The sequence below is a fragment of the Myotis daubentonii genome, chromosome 8 (genome assembly GCF_963259705.1).
Source record: "Myotis daubentonii chromosome 8, mMyoDau2.1, whole genome shotgun sequence".
NCBI lineage: Eukaryota > Metazoa > Chordata > Mammalia > Chiroptera > Vespertilionidae > Myotis > Myotis daubentonii.
In genome coordinates this window covers 16308817-16327066 of record NC_081847.1, presented here as the reverse complement: position 1 = coordinate 16327066, position 18250 = coordinate 16308817, and the positions used below count along the sequence as shown (strand labels likewise).

General features: G+C 45.4%; 1 protein-coding gene across 2 annotated transcripts in view; it reads left to right on the top strand.

The window, feature by feature from the left end:
• Positions 1 to 12614: 12614 nt before the first annotated feature.
• XRN2 (5'-3' exoribonuclease 2) overlaps positions 12615 to 18250 on the top strand; it is a 93459-nt gene continuing 87823 nt past the window's right edge. Inside the window, exon 1 of one of the 2 annotated variants that reach the window (XM_059705404.1) lies at positions 12615 to 12797. In XM_059705404.1, the coding sequence (XP_059561387.1) occupies positions 12723 to 12797 (75 nt within the window). In that variant the 5' untranslated portion in view covers positions 12615 to 12722. The remainder of the gene's footprint in view (positions 12798 to 18250) is intronic. The other variant, XM_059705403.1, reaches the window with a different exon arrangement.

Below are 18250 nucleotides of genomic sequence, written 5' to 3'. Positions count from 1 at the left end.
ACTTTCAGTCCCACCCTTAATTTCTGGGGAGGAGAGAAGGGGCTGGAAATGGAGTTAATGACTGATCATGCCTACTAGGTGAAGCCTGAAAAACCCAAAACTACAGAGCGCAGAGAGCTTCTGGGTTAGCGAACATGCGGAGATTTGAGGAGAGTGGCCGCTCAAAGAACATGGATGCATACCTTGCCCTAAGCATCTCTTCCATCTGGCTGTTTCTGAATTGTGTCCTTTTGTAAAAAAGTGGTAACCTAGTAAGTAAAATTTTTCTCTGAGTTCTGTGAACCTCCCCAGCAAGTTAATTGACCCCAAGGAGCAGGTCATGGAAGCCTCCAGTCTATCGCCTGTGGGTCAGAAGCACTGGTGACGACCTGAACTTGCAACTGGCCTCTGAACTGGGGGGGTCATGGGGAGAAGAGTCGTGTAGGACTGAGCCCTTAATCTGTGAGCACTGACACTATCTCCAGGTAGATAGTGTCACAATTGTGTTGAATTGTAGGACACCCTGCTGGTGTAGAGAATTGCTTGGTGGTGTGGGGGAAAAACCCACATGTTGCAATAGGTGTGAGAATCATATATGTCAATTATACCCCCACTTTATTTATTTATTTTTATTTTTTAATCCTCACCCGAGGATGTTTTTCCATTGATTTTTAGAGAGAGTGGGAAAGACAGAGAGAAACTCGATGTGAGAGAAACACATCAATTGGTTGCCTCCTACATGTGCCCCAACCAGGGGGCCAGGGAGGAGCCTGCAACCAAGGTACGTGCCCTTGACTAGATTTGAACCCAGGACCCTTTGGTCCGCAGGCCGATGCTCTATCCACTGAGCCAAGCCAGCTAGTGCTACCCCAATTTTAAAAAGTGAAAAAAATGGCCTTCTTTGACTCTAAAATAGAGGCCCCACCCCACTGTAACTCTCCATCCCTTTACCCTGTGTGGGGTTTTTGTTTTTTTTTCATAGCAGTTACCACTCAACACAATATTATTCATTGTTTTTCGCTTATTTGGTGCCTCTCTCTCTCCCACCCCACTTCCTACCACAAGCAAGATTGTAAATCTAGGAGAACAGGCATTTTATGCTGAACATCTAGCACCTACAACTGAGTCTGGCACAGCAGTTGCTCAGTCAAGATTTGTCAAATGTTACTGAACGCATTCAGTGACTCCTGGAAGGGAAGACCCACACAGCTGAACACAAGTTGCAATAAGGCCACGTATATCAATGTATTAAATGCAGATCACAAATGTCCCAGGCCTCCAGACAAGGGAGGGGGCATCTAACCCTGGGCTGTTAAAGCCAGAAGAATCCTAAGGTAGCTTGGTTTAGCAACTCCTTTAACAGGTGAGAGTGGTAGAGGCTCCTCCTTCCAGACCACATAGCAGGAGGTTTAGGGGCCAGGCCCTTTAACTTGTATCAATAGGTCAAGTTCAAGCTTTAGGCGTCTTGGTGTCTTACTCCTCTGGAGACGGGCTGCCCCTGTCTCCAGTGCAGGATCTTTTAGGAAAGGGGCATTCATAGCCTGCCAGTGCTGGCTGGGCAAACACAAATGAGATTTTAGAAAGTGACTGACTATGACTTAGACAATAAAAGTGAGGCTCACACATTGTGGGATCTCTGTGTACTAGACAGAAGGGGAAGGCATTTTCTTTGCAGTTTTAGGTCATTTGATTTACCTTGGGTAGTCAGATCAGCTGCATGAAAAATGTTCCTGGTCTTTGGTGTCATAAGAATCCTCTTTTTTCCCCTAATCATCGGCTAAAGTGCTCTCTACAAGAGATAGATATTTTTCAGCTGGTTCTCCTTCAGCAAGCAATCCATGATAGAAATACAGAAACATGTTACCGCCATTCACTCACAGAAAAGCTGTTGGATCCTTCCCTTTGTTGCAGTTCTGAGAGCACTAATTAATTTAAGGCTTTCTGCTATTGTGCTGTACTAAATTCTGGAGTAAGAGCAGCTCCCACATTGTGCAGCCTTGAGCCAAATAATGACTCATCTTTTGCATAACACAAGTGTTCAATTCTATGTTTTAGTTCTTATTCAAGTTTCTTGAATGATTCTATTTAAATAACATGTGTTAGGACAAAGAACCGTGCTAGTCCAGGTGGAAGATTCATTTCAGAAAAGAATATGGGGATACACAGAACAGGCCAAAGCAGGTTTTAAAAAATAGAAGAAATGAGAAATAGTGCTTGCAAACTTTCTACCCTAAATTAACATATCCTCCTTCAAATTGATATCATTGTCTTACAAGCAAAATGGGACACTGGTGATTTTTTTCAACGCACAGTTCCTTTCCCCTCCATCCTTGTTTTCATCTTTTTTAAGCATTATCTTGAAGAAACCACAAGCTGAGCCCAGGAGACATTATGGGGCCAAGTCTTGCCCATGACGATACTTCTAATAGTGACAGACTTCATTAAAATTCAGCATCACTGAATGGATGATTTAAGTTTATTTGCTTAAGCAATGAATGAATAATGAGGCAAGGTGGGCTGCATTTCTTTTCTTCTTTGTAATTGTCATGAACTGTTCTTCCAATTTTCCAGTTTGTGCTTCAGTTAAAATCGCATCAGCTCACTTAGTCACTTCAGAGTCTCTAAGAACCATCTGCTACTTCCCCTCCTTTAGACTGCTGCCGTGACCCAAGCCCATATTTGTCTCTCACAAACCTCTGTTCATAGTAGATGCTCACTAGATGTTTGTGGATGGAATCTATGAAAAGAAAATGCCCTCTGTACTCCCCTCCCTTCAAAAATAGGATTTCTGAAATCCTAGAAACATGTTTGGCATGTTTAAAGACAAATAAGCCCAGCTGGCATGGCTCAGTGGTTGAGCATCGACCTATGAACCAAACGGTCACAGTTTGATTCCTAGTCAGGGCACATGTCTGGGTTTCAGGTTGGATCCCCAATGTGGGGTGTGCAGGAGGCAGCCAATCAATGATTCTCTCTCATTATTGATGTTTCTATCTCCCTCTCTCCCTCTCCCTTCCTCTCTGAAATCAATAAAAAAATATATATTTTATTTTAAAAAACAAGTAAAATTTCAAGATTAATAATGTCTTGAAATTTGTGTGAAGAATTTGGCGAATTGCACATTTAAGTTGGTGCCTAACCCTGACTATTTGGTGAACGTGTGCCATAGTTCACACACACAATGAGGCAAGAAGAGGAGCTAAACTAGTATAAATTCCTTTGCAGTCCTGGAAGCACCGTCGCTTATAGGTGGCTCAACTAATTGGAAGCGAATAGTTGGAAGGTGTGTGAATGAGTGAAATGAACATATACAAGAGCAGTGAAAGGCCAAGTCTAAACATTGAAATAAGGGCCAATGGTGGAGGCCAAGGCTGTTTGACTAAGGAGTGTGAATTCCATTCCACAGAAATCAGAGGGCCTTCCAAGTTTGTTGACAATGACAACAATGCCCATGGAGGCCATTCCTATATCAAGTATATATTTAGGTAAAATGGTCCAACTACTTTGGAAACAGGCTTGGCAGTTTTTTACAAGTTAAACGTGTACTTACCATGAAAACTTAATTCTACAATTTGCTCCAAAGAAATGAAAGTGTATTTCCACAAAAAACTTCACATGAATGTTCATAGAAACTTTGTTCCCAAAAAACTGAAAACAACCCAATATGCAACAACAGGTCAATATGTAAATAAATTGTGGTACATCTACAGCAATACCACACTGATAAAAAAAAAATAATGTCTGATTCACACAACATGGGTGGATTTAAAAAACACAGCACTTAGTAAAACAGCCAGACAAAAGACCATAAACAGTATTATTTTATTTATAGGAAACTTTACAAAAATGAATCTAATCTATAGGGGCATCAAGCTGATCAATGGCTGCCTGTGGCCAGGGGTGAGGAGGGAGTTGCTACTGCAGGAGCATAGGGAACTTTCTGAGGCAGAGGAATTGTTCTGTATTTATGGTGGTTACCGAAGTGTATACATTTGTAATTGTTCTATATCTTGGTTTAGTGATGGTTATCCAAATGTATACATATGTCAAAATTCATTGAACTGTACACCTAAAATAGATGCACTTAATGTATGTAAACTATACCCTAATACAGTTGACTTGTAGAAAAATAAAAGAACTGTTCTGGGCACAAGACAAAGAGGAAACAGGAGAGATGTTTCTAAAGTGCTTGTCATCTAGTACGAAGTCGAGGGGCAGCCCTGTGGTCTAACAGCCCTCCACTGAAGAACAGTGGAAGGCAGTGTGAATTAAGTGACCAAAGAAGCATGTGGACAAGGAATAGGAGAGTGGGTGTGCACGCACATGCACACACGTGGGTGGGAGGGGGGCTGGGAGGAGAGGGGTTCACTATGGCCTTTACATATAGAGGCCTTGATGACATATCATTTTGGGTGAAGATCTTATTTATGTTACTCTTTCATCAAGACCTGTTTCCAGCCCTGGCCAGTGTTGCTCAGTAGTTGAGGTGTCGGCCTGTGCACCGAAGGGTCTTGGGTTCAATTCATGGTCAAGGGCACATACCTGGGTTGCAGGTTCTATCCCCAGCCCTGGTCGGGGCACGTGCGTGAGGCAACCAATCGATGTGTCTCTTTCACATCAATGTCTCTCTCCTCTTCCCTCCCTTCCTTCCACTCTCTCTAAAAAATCAATGGAAATAATATCCTCAGGCAAGGATTAACAACCACAAGAAAGACTTGTTTCCAATCTCACTTCCTCCATAAATTCTTGCTTGACTCCCTACCGCAACCTTTTCTTCTTCCCCTCCTCTGAATTCGCAGTGTAAGTGCTGTTCAATATATTTGGCAATAACCATGGACTTTTTTTTTTCTTGAACTGCTATTCTATTCATTTATCTCTATTTTACGTGTGGTTATGCCTTATCTCATTTATACAAGCTCCCTTAGCGAGAACTGTACCCTGACCTCCCATAGTTCCTTAACTATTGCCACCATGTAGTTTTTGTAGATGTTCCTGATTTATCCTGATTTTCAATTCCTAAAACTTGAACTGTGTTAACAATTCGGGGTAAGGAAGAGACATCTACAACTCTATTATGATTGCATTTAGAGACTAATTAGGGTAATTTATCTCCACTTCTACTTTAATTGACAGACCATAATTTCTATCACAAAGCCAAGACCCTCTCTAGACAATGTTGCCTTTCTGAGGCAAATTGAAGTTGAGTTGGTATATTTACCCAAAGATTTCACAACTCAACGATATTTTTTTTCTTTTTCCATTAATTTTTAGACAGTGGAATGGAGGGGGAGAGACAGACACAGAGAGAAACACTGATGTGAGAGAGGCACATTGATTGGTTGCCTCCCACATGTGCTCTGACCAGGGTTGGGGATGAAGCCTGCAACCGAGGTATATGCCCTTGACTGGAATTGAACCTGGGACCCTTCAGTCCGCAGGCAGATGCTCTATCCACTGAGCCAAACTGGCTAGGGCTCAATGATATTTTTTCAATCAGGAATTTCAGCCAGGGCAGTCACATTTGTATTTGAAGCCTGCCAACTCTGACCAGAAATCAGGTTCTCCGTGTAAGATACACCTTGACAAGTGGATTAGATGTTCTAATGAAAAGCAGATCAATGTCACTCACATCACTATAAATAAATGTCTGGGTCTGCTTATCAGCTTGTAGGGTTGAGGTCCTTTAACACTTCTTTACTCTTTATTATTCTTTAAATGAGGTCTTTTCCATCCTCGGTTTATGTCCCGAAAGGGAATTACTACCTTTTCAACTCTTTGAAACATGTTCCTCTGTCAACTTCCTGTCTTTTGCTTTAGGAGACAATACAGCTTGTGGCCTGAAACAGGAATCTGCCAGGATTTTCTCATATGTCATATTAGGGAATGAATTGTTGTAGGAGCCTTTCATTAGCACTGGATCTAGGACTTCCTGTACCTGCTTTACAAGCAAATCATGTTCTAGTGGCTTTGACTGTTTGGGGTTATATTTTAGAGCCTGGGATTTGCCATCTAAATTCATATAATAACAAGCATGGATTTAGATTCGTGGTTTTGGGCAAATTCTTTTCTTTGAAACCTAAGTACATATAGCCAAAGCTTGGCCTATCCACACTTATATACAGACAGCATTGTTTCCCAAAGTATCTGAAGGATACATGAAATATCTTGCCCTCCCCCTAAAAAAAAAAAAAAAGGTTTTTATGGTTAGACAAATATAGAAATGAGGCACACAAAGAGGTCCTAGTGTGGCCACAGAAATGCTGCCTGTTTAGCTCAATTTAACCCAGAGCTCCCTAAGTTATTTGACCACAGGTCTCCTTTCTTTCACACTCTGGGGTACATTACATTATGTCTTCTGTTAACTTGAGGTGTAACATAGACTGAGAAAGTTTGGAGTTAAATCTTTCTGAATACATTCAGCTCTATGTACATATTGAGGCCTTAAAATGCATCTTTCAGATACCTACATTTCTGTACAGTATTACCTTCTTCTACCTACATTTCTGAGCTGCATTCCTTTTTTTTTCTTTTTTGTTAATCCTCACCTGAGGATATTTCCATTAATTTTTTAGAGAGAGCGGAAGGATGAGAGGAGGGGGGAAGGAGAGAAACATCAATATGAGACACACTGATTGGTTGCCTCCGAATGCACCCCAATTGGGCCAGGAACAACCCTGCAAATCAGGTACTTGCCCTTGACCGGGGTTTGAACCCGCAACCCTTCAGTCTGCAGGCCAACACTCTAACCACTCAGCAAAACAGGCCAGGGCCTGAGCTGCATTCTTAAGCTCCTTGAGTATAAAATGGAATATAAACAAGCGTTTTATATATTTGCTCTCCAATGTCATGTTCATTTGTACCTGTGAATTACACTTGCTTATAATGATTGCAGATTGTTGTAGGTAGCAAGGAGCAATTGAGACAAAATCCTAGAAATTTAAAAACGCAGCTTTGGATGGGTTATAAGAGCAGGAACTTATAGACTTCATTTCTGTTTTTACGGTCTAAGACAGAGGTTTCAAATTTTTTGGTCTTAGGACTCCTTTATACTCTTTTTAAAAAATATATATCTTTATTGATTTCAGAGAGGAAGAGAGAGGGAAAAAGAGATAGAAACATCAATGATGAGAGAGAATCATTGATCAGCTGCCTCCTCCACACCCCACACTGGGGATCGAGCCCACAACTCAGGCATGTGCCCTAACTGGGAATCGAACTGTGATGGAACCTTCCGGTTCATAGGTCGAGGCTCCACCACTGAGCCATGCCAGCTGGGCTGTACTCTTACAAATTATTGAGTACCTCAAGGAGCTTTTGTCTAGGTGGATATTATCAACATATTATCAGGTTAGAAGTCAAATATGAAAAAATTTAAAAATACTCATTGGTTAGTTCACTTGAAAATAGCAAGAAACCCATGTTAACATGCTTTTATGAAAATAACAATATTTTCCCAAACTTAAAAACAATAAGAAGTTTGGCATTGTTCCACATTTTTAAAATTCAATATCTGGCTTAATCAAAGACAACTGGATTGCCACACCTGCTTCTGACATTCAATCTGTTGAGTTATCTATGTCACATAGCCTCTGAAAATTTCCACAACACATTTGGGGAATGGGAGTAAAGAGGGTGAGTCACATCTTAATACAGGTATTATTATGAAAGAAGTTTTGACCTCATGGACCCTCTGAAAGGGTCTCTGGACTATATTTTGAGAACTACCGCTTTAAGAATTCAATTCAATAAAAATATTTGAGAATATGGATTCCCACATGATAAACAAACATCCCTAGAGGGAGTGTTCCTTCCACTCTCATTTCCAATCAAATTTGACATTTTGAGACTCAGTGTTGTTCTGTTTCCTCCCTATTATCTCTGAAGACCCCATTAGATGACTAGATTTCTATCTTTTCTAAATGTCTGTAGCAATGATCATTTGTGCAGTTCATTTGGGATTTTATCATACACTGTAGTAAGACTTTATTGGTCAAATTGTAACTTATTTTATTATTTCATATTTTGTGGTTGTATCTTGTCCTTGCTATGGATGGTAGGCTCTTTGAGGCCAATAACTTATTTTGCTTATAGTGCCCATCATAATGTTTCAATGACTGTGGACCATGTATATCCTATATAATAATGAGCTAATATGCATAATTGCTGTCACACCTTAACGGTTCAGACACTCAACACTGGGGAGAGAGGTATGGGGACCAGCCAGGCACAAATGAGCTCGCGAGAGAGTAATGGGGACCAGCCTGGCTGCGGTCCAGGAGAGGGACAAGCCACCCGCCCTGCGGTCCTAGGCGCCAGCAACTGTGCCTATGCCTGCGGCCCAGTAGAGGGACAAGCTGCCTGTCCCATGGTCCCGGGTGCCTGTGGCTGCGGCCCACCCACAGTCCCCTGCACCTGTGGCTGGCCCAGGCAAAGCCGGCCTGGGTCCTAGGTGCCTGCAGCTGGCCAGAGGGAGGGAAGCCCAGGTCTCGGGTGCCTGCAACTAGCAGGAGGAGGGAATCCTGGGTCCCGGATGTGGGGCGAGACAGAAGTGGTTAGGGGCAATCAGGCAGGCAGGCGAGCAGTTAGGAGCCAGTGGTCCTGGATTTAGAAAGGCAGTCAGACATGCCCTGAGGGGTCCTGGATTGGAGAGGGTGCAGGCCGGGCTGAGGGACACCCCCTCACCCCGTGCACAAATTTCACGCACCAGGCCTCTAGTATTTAATACTTTGATTTGCAATGTAAGAAGTGCGGCAGATATAATGCTATGTGTTCACCAATCCTGTTTCCTTTTGCTAATCCTGGGCAGTCAGGAAGACTATATTTCCTAATATCCTCTGCAGTTGGGTTGGGATCATGTGACTGGGGTTTGGGTCAAATGGATGTGAGTAGAAATAATGTAAGCTACCACCAAGCTCAGACCTTAAGACAGCCCTCCTCTCCTGTCTTCCTTTTCAGAAGCAACTGTGGTGGTCAGGTGTTGAGCTGGCAGAACCACAGGATGAAAGCAGCTGGATCCCTGAATCACCACATGGAGCAGAGCACTGGAGAGTAGCCCAACTCCACATATGGTAGGCTAATGAGATTTCAGGCATTACTTGTTACTGCAGCAAAGCCTGGTTTATTGATACAGGCATACTTTGCAGATACTACTGTGGGTTTGGTTCCAGACCACCACAATAAAGCGAGTTGTCACCTTTTTGCTGGTGGAAGGTCTTGCCTTCAATTTGAAAAATGCAAAATCTATGAAGTGCTATAAAGTGAAGAGCAATAAAACAAGGCATGCCTGTATATGAGAGGAAAGAGAACGTTCACAAATAATATAGGAAATAATGTAAGATGTAATATCTTATATTGTAAGTCAGGGAGTACTGTGGAAGATGAGTGGGTAGGAACCAAGTTTGGCCTTGTGTGCCGGGGGAGATTTTTGGAGACGAGGGGAAGAAAGGACGAGTAGAAATTGAATTGGCTGTATAAACTCAGTAAGGTGGAAATGAGCAGGAAACAGAGAATGGAGACAGCCTTGATGTTAGAAAGTGAACACTAGGTGGGGCCTGGAAAAATGAGGTTCCAAAACCTTTTAGGTAGAACATGCTACTAAAATCATGGGGTTTCCTCAAGTCAAACAGTGTGAAACCCAACAGATAACCATTCAACGGCTAACATTTGTTGGGTGCTTAGTATGTTTTGAGTTGTGCTCTGAGTGTTGCATCACTGAATCTTCACAGAAATCCTGTGAATGGTGTAATCCTCATTTTAAAGATGAAGAGACTAAGGTTTATAGAGGTTAAACATCTTGCCCAGTATTAGTCCGGGGCCTCCAGAGAAACAGAACCAATGGGTTATATGTGTGTGTATTTACATATACATTACACATACAAATACACAGATAGATAGGTGGGGGGAGGGGCTGATTTACTTTAAGGAATTAGCTCATGCAGTTGTGGAGGCTGGCTAATGCAAAATCTGATGGGGTAGGCTGGCAGGCTGAAGACTCAGGGAAGAGTTGCAGTTTGAATCCAAAGGCAATCTGCTGGCAGAATTCCTTCTTGTTCAGAGGTCTGTCTTTGTTCTATTCATGCCTTCAACTGCCTGAGTGAGCAACCCTCCCACCCTCCTACCCCACATACATACACTATGGAGGACAACCTGCTTTACTCATTAAAACGTTTTAATTCCAAATAAAAGCATCCCTGTACAAACACCCAGAAAAAATTTGAACAAGTATATGAGCACTCTGTAGCCCAGTAAGGTTGACACATAAAATTAACCATCACAATGATTTAAAACACATCAGGTTCTTCACAATGAATTTTATAAGGATACTGACAGCAAGGATGCATTTAGTAATCCAGAGAGCAAATAGTAGACAAATATTTTTTTAAAGTTCACTATACTTACAATTAACAGGGCTTTAAAATAAATGTTTACAAACATGCTGGTTTCTACAGTCTATATTATTTAATATTATTCTTCATATTAATAAAGTCCAGATATCAGCTGGGGCCTTACTTTGCCCCCTTGAGGTCCAGGCAAAAATGTATCAAAACTTCCTGGTACCCAGCCTGCAGAAGTTGAAAGCCTGGTTCATTCAATATTCCTGTTTATTTCCAATGCTTATAAAACTCCCCTGGCCTCTTCTGGAAACATTGGTTTGGGGAAAGTGTCACAACATTTAGCCTTTATCAATCCTGCCACCTTTCAATTTCCCTTTTCTTTCTACCTTTCACCCTCCCCTTTTCTGAGTGCCCCAAATTCCAATTTGTTTAACCTTTTTTATGCAAAACAATTTTAGCACCCATCTCCTCAGACTTTGTTACTGTTTTTTTGTTTGTTTTTACTTTTTCCTTTGCAAGGGATAGAAATTTAGCTCAAAATAGCTAAGGGCAAAAGGAGAATTTATTGGCTCATGGAGTTAATTGGACAGGTTTGTAGGAAGAGGGATTTAGCTGTACTCAGAAACCACTGAACCAGGGATTTAAATCTGCTTCCCTAATTACAGCCTGGCAACAATTCCATTCTTTTTTTTTTTTTTTTAATATATTTTTATTGATTCAGAGAGGGAGAGTGAGAGAAACATCAATGATGACAGAGAATCATTGATTGGCTGCCTCCTGCACGCCCCCTACTGGGGATCGAGCCTGAAAACAGGCATATGCCCTTGACCGGAATCGCACCTGGGACCGTTAGGTCCGCAGGCCGACGCTTTATCCACTGAGCCACACCAGCTAGGGCCAAATCCATTCTTATCTTTCAGCTTTCAACTACTTGGGAGGGGCTTCCTTAACTTCATTACAGTTTTGAAATTCAAAAGGCGGGGCAGAGACTTCATGGCCCAATGTGCCCAGCTGTCCATCCCTGTACCCAGTGTCTATGGTGTGTCTGCTCCTATAAAAACACAGCACCTCCCAGGGAGACCAAATACTTGATGAGCAGGGGCTGTTTCCAGGAGAAATGAGGGAGTTCACCGTAGACATAATACTCTGTAACAGTTTTCGCTGTCCTTTAGTAAAACATGGGCTAACCATTTCTCTAATTTCCATACCAGCAGTTTGAACAGAGTGGCATTAGAGCACAGAGGAGGGGGCGATGACTACTGCATGCCAGGTAGCACGGAGAAATACTTCCATAGGGGCCTCCTGAGGTGAGCCTGTAGGATTGAATGTGATTTGTCATCAGGCCAAGAGGGGATTCCAGGGAGACAGACTTCCAGCAAATGGATAGAAATACGTCCTCTTCCAGACCTCCCTCTTTACAGCCTGAAAAAAACGTACTGGAAGCCATCAGAAAACAAAGGATAAAAATATACTGTTAGTGCAAGGACAGGATCAAATGATCTTGACGTGGACCAAACCACAGCCGCGTGAATAAGCCAGTGACTTAACCCCGGTACATCTTGATTTTCTCATGTTACATGAAGACGATAACTGCCCCCCTCAGAGGGCTCAAGTAACCATTACATGAGATAATCCCTTCGCCTATGCTTGTACGTTGTAAGCGCTCAAATAAATGCTGGCGATTGACATCAGCAATTATTTTATACTCAAAAATGCAGCCGGAAGGTTGAATTAGATGCTAAATGCCCGCTAGATTCCATCTAATACCTAAAGTGAGTTACATACACTACCCATCGTTAGTGCAAAATACTTAAAAAACACTCTTTTAGTAAACTTTATAACTTAAAGTAACATGCTTTTAGTTTTGTATTCCACCTCCTTTATAAAGTTCCCCTTGATTTATCACTTTTTGAGGTTAGGTACGTACAAAACCAGGAAGTACACTTAACGATGCTTTGACTCTGAGCTGAGATGGTACCCAAACCTGCAAGGAAGCGCTTCCCAGAGGCCTTCGCAGCGCGCAGCTGACCACCCAGGGGAGCCCTAGGGCTGCGGAGGAGAGATGCTGGGGCAGCCGCGGCGATGGCGTGCTCGACCTCGGGCGCCGGGGATGGCGCCGCCAAGAGCGAGCGCGCCAAGCGAGGCCGGCGCGGTCCTCACCACCCGCTCCGCCTCCGAACCCCGCTTCGGACAAGCAGCGAGCCGCCTCGACAGCTCCCGGGCAGGTCAGGAGCCTCCCCACCCGCTCGAACCGTCTTCCCGGCTTCCCCCGCGGCGCCCCGTGACATCACTTCCTGTCGCCGGTGAACACGTGGGCGGAAGTGCACGTGCCCGCGGCCGCCGCTCCTGTCTGTCTCAAGGGTTACGTTCGTCCACGGGCTGCGCCGCCGCCTCCAGCCAGGCGCCGTTATGGGAGTCCCGGCGTTCTTCCGCTGGCTCAGCCGCAAATACCCGTCCATCATCGTCAACTGCGTAGAAGAGAAGGTGAGGGGGGCCCGGCCACCGCCGCGGAAAACCGAGAGCCCTGGCGCGCCTAGGCCGCGGCCGTCGGGCCAGACCCTGCCCCCGGGGTCCGCGCCGCCTCGTCTGCCCCGCGGGCAGTGGCGGCCCCACACGCGGTGGGGCACCGGCACTCGCCGTGGGGGTTCCCGGCGAGCGGCCCGGACTGGTCGAGGGGCCGAGCGTGGCCTGCACCCGCCGGCGAGCGGCTCGTCCCCTGCCCGCTTTTTCCGGGACTGGAAGGCCCCGCCCACGGCTTTGTTTCCTCCCGGCCCCGCGCTGTTTGGGTTTCGGAAGTGGCTCCGAGGCTGCTGGGCCACGTCGGGCCGGTCCGCTGAAGTTAGTTAGGGATGTGCTGGCTGATCCCAGCTTTTAACTACCGTGTAAAGTAGTCGCCGGCGGCGAGCTTTTTGTTGTTTCTTGGCGGAGCCTGAAACGTGTTGTAGTGTGAGCGACCATTTGTCGATCCTACCGTAAAAGCAGCACCTGAGAGCGTCTAGGGCAGTGGTTCTCAACCTTCTGGCCCTTTAAATACAGTTCCTCATGTTGTGACCCAACCATAACATTATTTTCGTTTATGCTACTTCATAACAGTAATGTTGCTACTGTTATGAATCGTAATGTAAAATATCTGATATGCAGGATGGTCTTAGGCGACCCCTTGAAAGGGTCGTTCCACCGCCAAAGGGGTCGCGACCCACAGGTTGAGAACCGCTGGTCTAGGGCAAGGTAGGAGGGTCCCTTCCTCTAGGTGCCCCGCCTGCTGGACAGCATGCTCGTGGACATTGCCATAATTCCTGAGAACACTTGAACATTACACTTTTATTGCTAGTTAATGTGTGCGTGTGTAGACTTTTGTCTATTCTTGAGTTTTGTATTTCTTGTTATCGTGGTTTCGTCTGAGTTCGATTTTGTACTCTTAATTAGCATTTGTGGATTGGGAAGGATGGGTTGGGGGGGGGCATATCATGTCCCCTACCCCTTCGTTTTTTGAGGGACGTGGCCATCTGTCACTGTGACCTGATTTCCCCCTCCTCCCCCCTTAGGTTGGTGAGGTCTTGATTTTTGTTCAGCTCCTAACCAAGGAGGAACCGGAAGCCTTGTTTTGATGGCATTCTCAGTATTCCTTGAGTTTTTCTCAAAAAGAAACTGTTCAACTCAGTGCCTGCTTCCTTTGTTTTAAAACTTAACGAACTTCATTAACTTTAAGTTATCGCATTTTTACTCTGCAGTGATAACTACTTCTAAGTGTTTTGGTTTTATTTCTAAATACTGTGTCATGCTTATACCTGATGTATTGGTTTTGAATCTATCTTGAATTCTAGCTATGATCAAAGAGGTTTGGTCACTTATGCAGCCCCCCTTCCTCCACCCCCAACCCTCCTAATAATAAAAGACATTTAAAAAAATATATATATTTTATTGATTTTTTACAGAGAGGAAGGGAGAGGGATAGAGAGTTAGAAACATCGATGAGAGAGAAACATCTATCAGCTAGCTGCCTTCTGCACACTCCCCACTGGGGATGTGCCTGCAACAAAGGTACATGCCCTTGACCGGAATCGAACTTGGGACCCTTGAGTCCGCAGGCCGACGCTCTATCCGCTGAGCCAAACCGGCTGGGCATAAAAGACATTTTTATTCATATTACTGGTAAACTTTATAACTTTTAAGTAATATGCTTTTATTTTTTTATTCTACCTCCTATATAAAATAACCCTTGATTTTTTTCACTTTTTGAGGTTAGGTATTACTTTTTCTAGCCCTGTCACCCATACTAGTCATCCAAAGCTTGCTAGCTGTACTGTTGCCCTGTTGGCATCCAATATTAAATTGCCAGAGCTTTGGCTCCATAGGCTTGTTTTAAACGACGAAAAATGAAAAATAGTATTGTTGATTACTGTCATTGTGCAAATTCAGCTTATGTACTGTGATTCTGTTTCTTTCCTTGAGCTACTTTTGTCTTTTTCTTGGTATTGCCGTTCTCTTTTCTTCTTGACATGTATCCCCCTCAAAACTGTATTTTATCAGATAGTCTCTCAAATCCTCTTTCTTCTTAGAGACTTCTTCTTGAGGTCTTTATTTCTGTCATACTTGGTTATTTAGACTTCCTGGAAAGTTGCTTCTTCCTTTCCTCAGTTGGAGTTACTGTTTTCTGATCATCATTTTTCCAGGCTTAAATTCGTCTTTGTTTTTTATTCTCAGTTGAATCTTCAAGAAAATCTGTGTGGGATGTGACTTTTCTGAATCCATTCTACCCTTGTACACACAAATGATCATTAGCTCGGCATAGAGTTTGAGTGAAAATTAGTTTCCCTCAAAACTTTGAAAGCATTTTTCTTTGAACTGTTGTCACCCAGTATTGTTAATGAGAAGTTTATGTTAATTTGGTTTATTTATTTAACACTACTTATGTAATGTTTACCACTTACCAGGCACTGTTCTAGGCACTTTACAAGTTAATTTATTAATTTGACTACATGACTACTACTATGTAATAATAATAATGAGAAACTGAAACACGGAGGGGTTACATAATATGCTCAAGCTCACTTGTCTAATACATGTCTGAGCCATTGTCAAAACCAGGAAGAACATGCTTTTAATTTCTATGTTCTGGTTTCATTCTTTTGTAGTTGATCTATTTTTCCTTTCTGAATTTTAAAAGATCTTTATTCTTGGTATTGTAAGTTTTCATGATTTTGTGTTTAAATGTAGATTTTTTTATTACTGCTAGTTCTTGGTTGACTCTCTTGAATTTAGCGACTTGTGTTCTTCAGTTCTAGGAAATACTCTTTTTTAAAAAAATTGATTTCAGAGAGGAAGGGAGATAGAGATAGATAGAAACATCAATGATGAAAGAGAATCATTGATCGGCTGCCTTCTACATGCCCCACCCCTGGGGATCGTGTCCACAACTGGGCATGTGCTCCTGCTGGGAATCGAACCTCGACCTTCTGGTTCATAGATGGGTGCTCAACCACTGAACCACACAGGCTGGGTTGGAATACTCTTTATTATGTATACTAGAGGCCTGGTGCATGAAATTCGTGCACTCGGGGAGAGGGTCCCTCAGCCCGGCCTGCACCCTCGCGCAGGCTGGGAGCCCTCGGGGGATGTCCAGCTGATGTCTTAGGCCCGTTCCCACTAAGCCAGCAGTTGAACATCCTTAGCGCTGCCGCAGAGGTGGGATAGGCTCCTGCCACTGCGCTCGCCAGTCATGAGCCCAGCTTCTGGCTGAGTGCACTGACCACCAGGGGGCAGCTCCTGTGTTGAGCATCTGCTCCCTGGTGGTCAGTGTGTGTCATACCGGCTGGTTTTTCTGCTGTTTGGTCAATTTGCATATTAGGGTTTTATTATTATACTAGAGGCCCAGTGCACAAAAATTTGTGCACTCGGGGGGGAGAGGGGGTCCCTCAGCCCGGCCTGTGCCCTCTCGCAGTCTGGGACCCCTCAGGAGATAACGACCTGCTGGCTTAGGCCTGCTCCCGGGTGGCAGAGGGCAGGCCCAATCCCTAGGTGCAGCCCCTGGTCGGGCTCAGAGCAGGGACGATTGGGGAGTTGGGGCGCCGTCCCCAGTCATGCACAGAGCAGGGCGGATCAGGAGGTTGCGATGCCACCTCAGTCACACTCAGGGTAGGGCCGATTGGGCGGTTGGGCACCGTCCCCTGTCACACTCAAGGCAGGGTTGATGGGGAGGTTGCGGCGCCACCCCCTGTCACGCACAGAGCAGGGCCAATCAGGGGGTTGGGGCACTGCCCCCTGTCACTCAGAGCAGGGCTCATCAGGGGGGTTGGGGCTCCGTACCTTGTCACGCACAGAGCAGGGTCGATCAGGGGGTTGGGGAGCTCCCCCCTGTCACGCACAGAGCAGGGCTGATCAGGGGGTTGAGGAGCTCCCCTCTGTCACTCACAGAGTAGGGCTGATAGGGGAGTTGGGGCACCGCCCCCTGTCACACACACAGCAGGGCGATCAGGGGGTTGGGGCGCCGCACCCTGTCACACTCAGGGCAGGGCTGATGGGGAGGTTATGGCTCTAACCCGTTACACACAGAGCAGGGCCTGTGGGGCCGGTTGGGGCGCCGCCCTCTATCATCCACAGAGCAGGGCCGATCAGGGGTTTGGGGCGCCGCCACTGTCACACTCAGGGCAGGGCCGATGGGGAGGTTATGGCTCTACCCCGTCACACACAGAGCAGGGCCCAAGGGGGGGGGTGCGGTTGGGGCGCCGCACCCTGTCACACACAGAGCAGGGCCCGAGGGGGGTTTGGGTGCCGCACCCTGCCACACACAGAGCCACAGGGTGATCGGGGTTGGGGAGCTCTCCCCTATCAGGCACAGAGCAGGGCTGATCAGGGGGTTGGGGCGCCTTCCCCTGTCACGAACAGAGCAGGGTGGATAGGGAGGTTGTGGCCCCGCCCCCTGTCACACACAGAGCCGCAGGGCGATCAGGGGGTTTGGGCGCTGCCCCTGTCACGCTGATCCCGGTGCTGGGAGGCATATTACCCTTTTACTATATAGGATAGAGGCCTGGTGCACGGGTGGGGGCCGGCTGGTTTGCCCTGAAGGGTGTCCTGGATTAGGGTGGGGGTCCCGCTTGGGTGCCTGGCCAGCCTGGATGAGGGGCTGATGGCTGTTTGCAGCTGGTCACACCCCCTTCAGGGTGGGGGTCCCCACTGGGGTGCCTGGCCAGTCTGGGTGAGGGGCTGAGGGCTGTTTTCAGGCTGGCAGGTGACTGAAGCTCCCAACCGCTCCTTTTTTTCTTTTTTTTTTATTCTGGGCCAGCTTTGGCTTTGAGTCTTGGCTCCAGCTCTGAGGCCTCGGCTGCTGAAAGCAGGTATCTGGTTTGTTTGGGTTCTATAATCGAAACACTGTTTCAACCCCAGCTCTGAGATACCGGCTGGCTGAAAGCAGGTTTCTGGAGTTTTGTTTACCTTCTATATTTGTAACAGTGTTTCAAACTGCAAGCTCAGAGGCCGGCAGCGGCAGGCGGGGAACGTTGGAGTCCTCCGTCACTGAAGCAAGCAAGCCTCATGTTCGCTTCCAGCTGCCTGGCTGCCAGCCGCCATCTTGGCTGGCAGTTAATTTGAATATCACCCTGATTAGCCAATGGGAAGGGTAGCGGAGGTACGGCTAATTACCATGTTTCTCTTTTATTAGATAGGATAGGGTAATTGACCTACCACAAACTGCACATATTTAAAGTATACAACTTAATATATTTGATATGTGTTATTCATAAAATCATTACCATAATCAAGAGAATGAACATCAATCACTTCTAAAACTTTCCTTCTGCCTCTGTTATTCCTCCCTATTGGGGTCCAGCCCCAGCAGGCCCAGGGGTTCCCAAAGGTGTGGATGGAGTCTGCGAAGAAAGAATGACCCGGAGACTAGGTTCTCTAGCCAGGCTCTCTCTTTATTCTCCTATTACATCTGT